The sequence below is a fragment of the Rhincodon typus genome, chromosome 46 (assembly GCF_021869965.1).
Source record: "Rhincodon typus isolate 14 chromosome 46, sRhiTyp1.1, whole genome shotgun sequence".
Taxonomy (NCBI): domain Eukaryota; kingdom Metazoa; phylum Chordata; class Chondrichthyes; order Orectolobiformes; family Rhincodontidae; genus Rhincodon; species Rhincodon typus.
Window position 1 is genome coordinate 8,535,339 of NC_063377.1, and position 11,548 is coordinate 8,546,886.

The following is an 11,548-nucleotide window of genomic DNA, read 5'->3' on the forward strand; positions in this document are numbered from 1 at the left end:
TACCTGCTTCAAGAAGACCACCATCATCCCCCTACCCAAGAAAACACACGCAGTGTGCCTTAATGACTACCGGCCAATAGCTCTGACCTCAATAACCCTGAAGTGCTTCGAGAGGCTGGTCATGGCCCACATCAGCTCCAGTCTCCCAACCTGCCTCGATCCCCTACAGTTTGCCCACCGATATAACAGGCCCATGGCGGATGACATTTCCCTAGCCCTGCACTCATCCCTGGAACATCTGGACAACAAGGTCACCTACATCAGACTCCTGCTCATCGACTCCAGCGCCAGCTTCAGCCCAGCCTTCAAGACCATTATCCCCTCCAGTCTGATCTCAAAACTGTGTGACCTTGGTCTCAGCTCTGCCTTTTGCAACTGGAACTTCAGCTTCCTGACCCATAGGCCACAATCAGTGAGGATAGGGAACTGCACCTCCTCCATAATAACCCTCACTCCTCAGCCCCCTACTGTACTCCCTGTATACCTACGGCTGCGTTGCCAAATTCTGAACAAACACCATCTAGAAGTTTGCCGATGACACCACCGTGGTGGGACGGAAATCTGACAACGATGAGACACAATGCGGAAGGGAGATAGAGGGCTTGGTGACGTGGTGCGATCTGTCTCTCAACGTCAGCAAAACTAAAGAACTGATCATCGACTTCAGAAGGAAAGGAGGAGAACACGCCCCCATTTACATCAACGGCACTGAGGTTGAGAGGGTGGAGAGCATCAAGTTCCTCAGAGTGACGATAACCGATAACCTGTCCTGGAATTCCCACGCGGATGTGACAGTGAAGAAGGCACAACAATGTTTCTTCTTCCTCAGGCACCTCAGGGAATTTGTGATGTCCATAAGGTCCCTCACCAACTCCTACAGATGCCCCATTGAAAGCATATGGTCCTGGTACATTACGGCCTGGTACGGCAACTGCTCTGCCCAGGACTGTAAGAAACGACAGAAGGTGGTGTGCACAGCCCAGACCATCACAGAAGCCAACCTTCCATCCATGGACTCCATTTACACGGCTCGCTGCTGCGGAAACACGGCCAACATCATCAAAGATCCATCACACCCCAGTAATGCTCTCCTACGTCAGAGGTAGGTTCTTTACTCAGAGAGTGGTAGGGGCGTGGAATGCATTGCCGGAGAGGGTAGTGGAGTCGGCCTCATTAGGGGTATTTAAGCGGCTATTAGATAGGCATATGGATGACAGTATAAGGTAGCGGTGGAGGTTAGATAGACCTTAGGTTTAGGGTAAAGGTTCGGCACAACATTGTAGGCCGAAGGGCCTATACTGTGCTGTACTGTTCTATGTTCTATGTTCTAAGCTCTATGAAGGGGTTTGTCGGTGTCAATGCTGAGAAGATGTGTCCCCTCATGGGAGACTCGAGGGACAAAGGGCACAGTTTCAGAATAAAGGGGTGCCAATTTAAGACTGAGATGAGGAGGAATTTCTTCTCTCAGAGTCTTTGGAACTCCTTGCCACACAGAGCTGTGGGGCAAGATTCCTTGTGTATATTTAAGGCCGAGATAGATTGCTGGATGTATACACTGAACAGTAAGGTCCTGGGGAGTGTTGCTGAACAGGCTCATAGCTCCTTGAAAGTGGAGTTGCAGGTAGATAGGGCGGTGAAGGTGGTGTTTGGTACGCTTGCCTTTATTGGTCAGTGCATTGAGTTGGGAGGGTCATGTTGCAGCTGTACAGGACATTGGTTAGGCCAGTTTTGGACTACTGCGTTCAATTCTGGTCTCCCTGCTACAGGAAGGATGTTGTGAAACTTGAAAGGGCTCAGAAAAGATTTACGAGGATCTTGGAGGGTTTGAGTTATATGGAGAAACTGATTGGTCTGGGGCTATTTTCCCTGGAGCATCAGAGGCTGATGACCTTATAGAGGTTTATAAAATCATGAGGGGCATGGATAGGGTGAATAGACAAGGTCTTTTCCCCAGGGGTAGGGGAGTCCAAAACTAGAGGGGTATAGGTTTAAGGTGAGGGGGGAAAGATTTAAAAGGGACCTGAGGGGCAACTTTATCAGGCAGAGGGTGGTGTGTGTATGGAACGAGCTGCCAGAGGAAGTGTGGAGGCTGGTACAATTACAACATTTAAAAGACATCTGGATGGGGACATAAATAGGAAGGGTTTAGGGGGATAGGGGCCACATGCTGGCAAATGGGACTAGATTATTTTAGGATATCTGGGTTGGCATGGAGGGGTTGGACTGAGGGGATCTACTTCTGCGCTGTATGACTCTATAGTCTGGGAGGCAATGGCCTAGTGGTATTATCACTGGACTGTTAACCCAGAGACCTATTTATCGTTCTGGGGACCTGGGTTCGAATCCCACCAGGGTAGATGGTAGAATTTGAATTCAATTAAGAGTCTTATGATGACCGTGAATCCATTGCTGATTGTTGGAAAAACTCATCTGGGTTCACTAATGTCCTTTAGGGGAAGGAAACTGCCATCCTTACCTGGTCTGGCCTACATGTGACTCCAGACCCACAGCCAATGTGGTTGACTCTGAACTGCCCTCTGGGTAATTAGGGATGGGCAATAAATGCTGCCTGGACAGCAACCGTGAACGAATTTTTAAAATAAATAGTCAGGGAATACCGGGAAAGGACAGGAAAGTACACATGAGGAGTGTCGGATCAGCTGTGATCCTATTGAACAGAGGAGCAGAGCAGAACTACTTCTGTTCCAATTGTTCTAATCACCAGCCACTTCATCAGAGAGCCTGGGATTAAATCTGCAAGGGTCAAGCAGTTGTCAGCTCGAACGCTTCGCTCCGAACCGCGTCTCCCATTCCCACAGGAATTCCTGGGATGTCACTGGCGGCTGTGCCACGTCAGGTGATGCCAGACGTGAACGAGAAACCTCAGAGATTGGCGAGGAGGGGACCGGCGGGGAGGGTGGGGGGGGGGAGGGGGCGGAGAGAGGCGGGAGGGAAGATCTGATAGAGGTTTGCAAAATCACGAGGTTGGAGGGGGGTGGTGGTAGGGAGGGAGACTGGACGGAGTCGAGAGGGAGAAGCTGTTCCCGCTCAGTAAAAGGGACCAGAATGAGATTGGGAGCGTGGAGTTACAGTGACATGGCCAAAGAAGTGAGGGTGATTGGAGGCATGTTCCACCCAGCAAGTGGTTAGGGAATGGAATGCACTGGCTGGAAATGTGAAGGTGGGGGGTGGGCAGCTTCAATTGAGGGCATTCAAGACGGGGGGCATTGGATGGTGGTTTGTATAGAAATGGTAGGCCAGGGGATTGGCACAAGGGGATAGAAGCAGGGACAGGCACGATGGGCCAAAATACCTCTCCTGCACTGTAGTAATATCTAATGCAGAGATAGATAGGCTCTTGATTTGGTCAGGGGACCGAGAGGAGAACGGGAATTGAGAAACGTACCAGGCGCGAGTGAATGGCAGAGCAGGCGCGACGGGCCGAACGGCCTCTCTCTGCTCCTATACCCTGACGGTCCCTTTTCCTCAACGGCTTTTCACTTCCTGCAGCTGTAAATTTCCACATCTTGAGGTGTGACATAGGCGGCCTCACCTCGGCTGCATTTATGTGGCGCCGGCTCATCCCCTGAGGGCCAGACGGAGACGGCCCCCTCCGCGTAACGAAGTCTCCCCCACCACCACACCCTGCCGTCACCCTCTCACCCCGCCCCGGCCCAGCCCAGCCCGACCCCCCACACCCCCCGCCCGGGGTGGGGGTGTGTGTGTGTGTGTGTGGGGGTGGGGGAGACACATACCTGTGTTGTATGTCGTGTGCATGGCCGAGTACTGGAGCCCCTGGGGCAGGAGGCTAGGGGTAGCGACCGAGACCACTGGGGTGGTCAGGGACTGGGCGGCCTGGGAGCTGGTCAACTGCTGCGTGCTCTGTCAAACCGGACACACCGGGTGTGGAGGGGGGAAGAGGGAGAGAGAGGAGGGGGGAGAGAGAGGAGGGGAAAGACAGAGAGAGAGAGAGAAAGTAAAACAAAGATCCCTGCAAGGAATTCATCGAAAGATCAAACTTGGCCCAGATAAACAGTGAGGTTCAGGGTTTTTGTGGGGGGTGAAGTAGATTCTGCTTTAATGAGATGGCAGCATGGCATGTTCTCGCAGAAATCAAAACAGTCGCCGGGATTGGGGGGGTGGGTGTTGGGGCAGGAGGTGGATGGTATGACTGCTCAGTGGGATTGCTGGGTTTGAGAGGACATGTGAACATACACAGTCCCACCCGAGAGCATAACCTGGGAGCAAGGAGCTGCTGATGGAAGAAGGGACAGTGAGGCGGCCATGAGAGGTGGACAGTGGGACAGAAGGTAGCAAAAGGGCCAAGTGGCCTCCGTTTGTGCCCTGGTGGTTGTATGACAGAGAGAGGTATACAGAAGGGGCAGGGAGTGGGGGGGGGAAATGGGGACAATACATCTGTGGGTGCATCGCGCCGTCGGAGGGTCGGCGCCGAGGGGAGCGGGCACCGTCGGAGGGTCGGCGCCAAGGGGAGCGGGCACCGTCGGAGGGCCTGGTGTTTGCTGTGTGTTTGAATCGATGGAAGGGTTTGTGTTTGTTGGGTAAAGCTGCCATCTACTGGCTAAAGGGCTCTCGAGCTCCATCTGTGTCAGGGACAGAGGCACTGCCCATATTCGGAGCTACTTGGTCTAAAATCGAGACCATTATGTGAACGTCCACGTGAGGGTTTACGGAGTCTCGGCGCTGCATGTTACTCTGCCCCCTCTCGTCAGGATTGGCAGCTTGTGCGGGCAAAAGCTGAGCCCCTACCCACACACGCCCACACTCCCTGGAGGTACAGGGACGCCAACGACAGGAGGCTATAGAGCGGCACTCACCAGTTGGAGGCCGTCCTCTGTCTGATAGCATGAGGGACAAGGAGAGACAGACACTTAGCAAACAGCACAGAGGCTGCAAACACTGTACACCACCTCCCCCAGCGCCCCCAAACAATCCCAAATTTACTCAGCTCATTGTCAGGGAAATCAGCATTTTGTCACACTCACTCTACTCTTTGCAACTGAAAAAGTAAAGCTTCCTTTACACTAGCCCCCCCGCTCAAACACTCCCAGTACAGGGATAGCACGGGGTTAGATACAGAGTAAAGCTCCCTCTACACTGTCCCCCCATCAAACACTCCTAGGACAGGGATAGCACCGGGTTAGATACAGAGTAAAGCTCTCTCTACACTGTCCCCCTCCATCAAACACTCCCAGTACAGGGACAGCACGGGGTTAGATACAGAGTAAAGCTCCCTCTACACTGTCCCCCCCATCAAACACTCCCAGGGACAGCACGGGGTTAGATACAGAGTAAAGCTCACTTTGTCATGGGGATGTGAGTGTCGCTGGGGGAGTCAGCATTTATTTCACTCCCCCGTCCCTAATTGCCCCTCGATCCAAGCATCTCCCTCTGCACCATTTCCACAGGGTTGGGTGGGGGGGTGGGGGGGTGGGGGGGTGGCCAGAGTCAGTCCCATCGCCACGTGCGGGTCTGGAGTCACATGTAGGGTGAGACCAGTGGGGAGAATGGCAGATAAGCAAAGCGTTGGATGCGGAGGGGATGGCCTCATAGTATTATCATTAACCCAGAGATGAAGGTAACGTCCTGGGGGACTGGGGTTCGAATCCCGCCAGGGCAGGCGGTGGAATTTGAATTCAATAAATATGTGGAATTAAGAATCTTATGATGATCGTGAATCCATTGCCGATTGTTGGGAAAAACCCATCTGGTTCACTAATGTCCTTTAGGGAAGGAAACTGCCATCCTTACCTGGTCTGGGCTACATGTGACTCCAGACCCACAGCAATGTGGTTGGCTCTTAACTGCCCTCTGTAGAGGCAACAGTATCATTACCGTCACGGTTAACCGACACGAGTGGGGGGGCGATATTGGGGAGCGACTCACCAGAGATCCCATTAATCCCTTGCTCTGAGAGGTGATGACCCGCAAGTCCGGTTTGCGGCTGTTGCCGTGGCTCGGCTGAGCAGCTAGGGGAGGCGGCGGCGGTGGAGATTTCGGTGACATGACCTTCGGCAGGAGGCCCGGCGACGATCTAGGGTTCACGTAGCCATTGCCTGTGGTAGGGGGCGGCAGGATGCAGACAGCAGTGGGTGGGGGTTGGGAGGGGGTATTTCCGACACACCCCTCCCCACCCTGTATGCACCCCCGCCCGCGCTCCCCCAACCCCTACAAGTCACCTCCGTCCCCATCGGCATCAGCTTCCCCCCTTCCCCAGCACACCCACCGTCATTCCCGCTCCCGCTCCCATAGCCCGAGGCTAACCTCCCTCTTGCAGAGTACCCTTCATCTACCTCACTCAAGCCTCCAACTCACACAGCTCCGAACACGCCAAATACCCTCTCCTCCTCCAGCCCCCTACACCGCCTCCCTATCTCGGTCACCTCCTCCAGCCCCCTACACCCCCTCCCTATCTCTGTCACCTCCTCCAGCCCCCTACGGCCCATTCTGAGAACGACAGAGGCAGGAGAGGTTGAGGTGGGCTTCCTCCAGTCACCAATGCAGCTGGTGGTCTGCCTTAAACCAGAGATGATGGGGGAGCGAGGGCTCAGACAGGGCGAGGTTGGGGGTTTGTGGGGGGTGGGGAGGGGGGGGGGGGGAGGTGAGGGGAGGCGGGGACCACCAGCGCCTGTGAGGCCACCAGCCACATCGGTGATACATCCAGTCGTTCCCACCACACTCGGAAACGCTCCAGGAATGCCAAGGGATGTCAACGATACTATTCGACACTCCCGGGCATCACACGTCCTGGTCAGAGGGGGACAACAGCTGCAAACGTGCCAGGGTGCATCTGCTCAATCCAGTAAGACAGGGCCCATAGTGGCATTGCTGAGTGACACTTCACCCCCCGCCCCACCCCAAACCCCCCCACTCCACCCCACACACCTCACGAAACATTCAACCCCCATCCTCCAGGGCCAGAGGATCACTGAATACCCCCCCCCCCCCCACCACCTCCCAACCCACATCAACATCCTGGGGGTTACCATTGAGAGAGAATCTAACCGTTGCCCCCCCACTTGAAATTATTGTCACTGAATCCCCACCCTCCACCCCACCCACCACTATGAACATCCTTGGAGTGGGGGGGGGGGGGTGGGGGAGGTTAGCATTGACCAGAACTGGACCCACCATGTAAACACAGAGCAGGTCAGAGGCTGGGAATCGGGCAGCGTGTAACTCCCCTCCTGACTCTTCACCACCCCCACCACCTCTACAAAAAGGCTGTCCCCCACCATCGACAAGGGACAAGGCAGGAGGGTAAGGGAATACCCCCCCCACCCCCACTTTCCCCGGATGGGGGCAGCCCCGACAACGTCTTGAGAATCTCAACACCGTCCGGGGGCAAAGCCTCCTGAAGTCGAACGCCCCAGGAGCGAACAGTGACAGGCAGCGAATAGATCGCGTCAATGTGGTTCAAGCAAAGATCCGACACATACTTCCAGGGAATCGGGGCTTTTGTGGGGGAGGTAGTAGGGGGGTGGGGGGGCCCTCTTTCCCCAGCACTGGATGGGTATGGACGGTGGGTCAGAACCACAGCTCAGGGGCACTTACCAACAGGGCTGGGGCATTCTCCGTTAGACGTGACCAGCTCAGTTCCCATCAGTACAGCTGTGGGGGGGAGGGGGCAGGATAAAGGGCTGTTAGTAGGTGCTGCAAACAAGCTGAACACAGCCTCACCATCGCCTCCACTTAACCCTCCCCCCCCCAAAACACGCCTCGCCCCCCCCCGGGCCCCCCCAAAAATCCTCGCGCCCCCCCCCCCACCTCACACGCCCACAAAATCTTTCCAAATGCTTCCTACCTTCCCCCCCACCCAACTTACTGCTGGGTAAGGTAATGGTGATGAGAGGGTTAACCACACAGTCTGTGTTTGTGGTGGGGGAGAGAGTGGTTCATGTCTCACTCTCCCGGGTGGGGTCTGTTCTAGGCTATCTCAGGAAGAAGCATTAGAACCAACTCCTCCAATGCCTCGCCATTCCTCCCACCATCACTTTCAATCCCCTGCCCCTCCCCTACCCCCATCATCACCCACTCCCCTTTCAGTGCCCCACTCCAGACATCGCTGAAGCCCCCACAATCACTATCCCAATAGCATTCTGCCTCTATGGTAGGAAGGTATCAAGGGCTGAATGGCCTCTGCCAGTTCCTGCCCACTTGATCCAAGGCCTAGGGTTTAAGGAGGGAGAACAGGAAGAGCGAGACAGAGCGACGCAGAGGGAGATTTCTGACTGGGGGTGTGTCAGTCAACATCCTGGGGGTTACTATTGACCAGAAACCGAACTGGGACCCAGCCCTGTATCAATACAGCGGCTCCAAGAGCAGGTCAGAGGCTGGGAATCCTGCAGCAAGTAACTCCCATCCTGTCGATAGTGAGGGCGGGGGGAGGGGGAGCCAGGGAGAGTCCAGGCAGGAGCATGAGGGGAATGCTCCCCCCACTTGCCCTGGATTGGGGGCATCTCCGGCAAACACTCGAGCAGCCCCCCACACCCCGCTGGGATTGGCACCACACCCACAAGCACCGTCTCCCTCCGCCACCGACGCTCAGTCGCAGCAGTGTGTACCGTCTACAGTGACTCCCCAAGTCAGCACCTTCCAAACCCGGGGCCTCTACGCCCCTGAAAGGACAGGGGGCAGCAGAAACATGGGTACACCATCCCCCCCCACCCCCCACCCCACCTCAGGCAAGTTCCCCTCCGAGCCCCTAAACCATCCCGACTTGGAAATATAATCGGCCGTTCTTTCAGGGTCAGCTCCCTCCCTTTCCCACCCCACCCCCACAACACAGTGGCTCAAGGAGGTGACTTACCCGCACCCCCCAACCTTCTAAACGGGGTTTCGCGATTAGGGGGCAGGAGTTGGGAAGGAATGGATCTTACCTGGATTTCCCGAGCTCGGGGGCCTGGATGGGATACCGGGGGAGACGGTGTTCCTCCTCATGGTGGGCTGCTGGGGGCTCAGGAGGCCGGATTCGCTCAGCGAAGTGGTCACCAGCGAGGGGCTGACCAGAGACGAGCCAGGGTTGGTGTAGGACAGCAGCGGGTTCTGGGCACTGGCAGAGATGGTCACGGGCATGGTGAAGCTTGCAGGCTGCATGGTTGACTGCAGAAGAGATTGGAGGGGTGGGGCAGGAAAGAGCAACGTTAATGGGGCTCGAGTATCTGAGGGCATCCCTCCCTCTGAGCAATCCACCACTCCCCCCAAACCCCAACCCTGACAGCCCGGGGTACGAGGGAGAGACGGACTTGCCTCAGGCTCTGGAGAGAGAGAGAGACGGGAATGTTTTGAAGCCTTGCAAACTGTTTAACAGGCTTGAGGAGGGGGTGCTGAATGGCCTCCTGGTCCCGTGTGGACGGGCTCGCAGAGGGAGGAGGCTGAACGGCCTCCTGTTCCCGTGTAACAGGCTCGCAGAGGGGGGCCTGAACGGCCTCCTGTTCCTGTGTAACAGGCTGGAAGATTGGGGCTGAATGGCCTCCCATTCCCACGCTTGGTACCTGGGTCTGAAGAGGCCACTCCGAGCGACCGGGAGGGTAACTACGCGCATTGCCTGGCGACAGAAGCTGCTACTCACCCCATAGCGTTTGAACAACACGTCAATATCCTCAGTGACCTTCCTGTACTTGTCCTCAGCGAAGGGGCTCTGCTCATTTGGATCATCCCCGTCAGGCTCTGGGCTGTCACAGCCATTAAATCCCTTTTTCTTCAGAGTCTGCGGCACAGATGGGAAAACATTTACCGCGCAATACCACGGCCCCCTTCATCCCTGCCCCGAAACAACACAAACTCACAGAATACCGAGCCTTCAATCTCCTCAAATGAAATGTGTGAGCCAGAAGGAGGCCATTCAGCCCCCCTCCTCCAGCCTGTCTCACAGGAACAGTAGGCCATTCAGCACCACCCCACCCTCCTCCAGCCTGTTACACAGGAACAGCAGGCCATTCAGCCCCCCTCCTCCAGCCTAATCTGCTGTTCTATACCATCATGGCTGATCAGACCGTAACCTCACATCTGCCTTACCCCACTGATATCCCTTCTCCTCCCCACCCCACCTCTTGCTGGGTCCTGGGGTGTGTTGCTGAACAAAGAGATCTTAGCGGGGGCAGGTACATAGTTCCTTGAAAGTGGGGTCGCAGGTAGACAGGGCGGTGAAGAAGGTGTTCGGTACACTTGCCTGTATTGGTCAGTGCTTTGAGTAGAGGAGTTGGGAGGGTCATGTTGCGGCTGTATTGGTGAGGCCACTTTTGGAATACTGTGTTCAATTCTGGTCTCCCTGCTATAGGAAAGATGTTGTGAAACTTGAAAGGGTTCAGAAAAGATTTACAAGGATGTTACCAGGGTTGGAGGGTTTGAGCTATAGAGAGAGGCTGAATAGGCTGGGTCTTTTTTCCCTGGAGCGTCAGAGGCTGAGTGGTGATTTTATAAACCTCTATTAGGTCATGAGGGTCATGGATAGGGTGAATAGTTAAGGTCTTTTGTCCTGGGTAGGGGAGTCCAAAACTAGAGGGGCTTAGGTTTAAGGTGAGAAAGATTTAAAAGGGAGCTAAGGGACAACTTTTTCACGCAGAGGGTGGTGTGTGTATGGAACGAGCTGCCAGAGGAAGTGGTGGGGGCTGGTACAATTACAACATTTAAAAGGCATCTGGATGGGGACATGGTTAGTTCGGGTTTAGAGGGATATGGGGCCAAATGCTGGTAAATGGGACTAGATTAATTTAGGATATCTGGGTTGGCATGGATTTAAACAAGGGTCTGTTTCTGTGCTGTACAGTTTTATAGGAGCAGGGGGGTGATGTTGGAGCTGTATAGGAGTGAGGCTGCAACTGGAGCATTGTGTGCAGTTCTGGTCTCCCTGCTATAAGGAGGACGGGATTGCACTGGTAGGGAGTACAGAGGAGGCTCACCAGTATAACAAGGTGCAGAGCTGGATGAACACAGCAGGCCAAGCAGCATCATAGGAGCAAAAAGGCTGATGTTTCGGGCCTAGACCCCTCCTACTATCTCAGGCTCACCAGGATGTTGCCTGGGACAGAGTGGTTTAGCAGTGAAGTGGTTTAGCTGGATAAGCTAAAAATAAATTAAAGATAAGGAAGGAGCAGGGGAGGGGAGGAAGAAAGGAGGCAGCAGAGAGAGAGAGAATGTAACATGAACGAATTGTACGTCGACAAGAATAAGTGATCGAGGGATTTCAGGTTGAGGTCAACACACGGTCCCACACTCTGCACTGTAGAATCCAGCAACTAACTCAACTCATTTTCCGTCAACCCTTCACTTTCTGGAGCTAATGTCGGTAACTCCTCCAACATTGATCAAACACTTTGCATTTCACAAGCACCGGAGCTGAAAATATATCGCAACCACACTTCCCACTTTCAATATTCACTCACGCACACGAAATACAACAGCAACATTGTACAGAGCAAACCCTTACCCGGCTGTGCAAGGCAGAGACCCTACAGAGAGTCACACAGATTAACCCTTACCCTGCTGTGCAAGGCAGAGACCCTACAGAGAGTCACACAGATTAACCCTT

The 11,548-nt window shown here is 54.8% G+C and overlaps 1 protein-coding gene across 1 annotated transcript in view; it reads right to left on the minus strand.

Annotated features, from left to right (window-relative positions):
• The window catches only part of LOC109938776 (myocyte-specific enhancer factor 2D homolog), a 16,243-nt gene that overhangs the window by 4,112 nt on the left and 583 nt on the right, over positions 1–11,548 (minus strand). Inside the window, exons 2-6 of the mRNA XM_048620430.1 lie at positions 9,590–9,727; positions 8,898–9,120; positions 7,573–7,629; positions 5,905–6,074; positions 3,756–3,882 (exon numbers count right to left, since the gene is read on the minus strand). Coding sequence (XP_048476387.1) covers positions 3,756–3,882; positions 5,905–6,074; positions 7,573–7,629; positions 8,898–9,120; positions 9,590–9,727 — 715 coding nt within the window. The remainder of the gene's footprint in view (positions 1–3,755; positions 3,883–5,904; positions 6,075–7,572; positions 7,630–8,897; positions 9,121–9,589; positions 9,728–11,548) is intronic.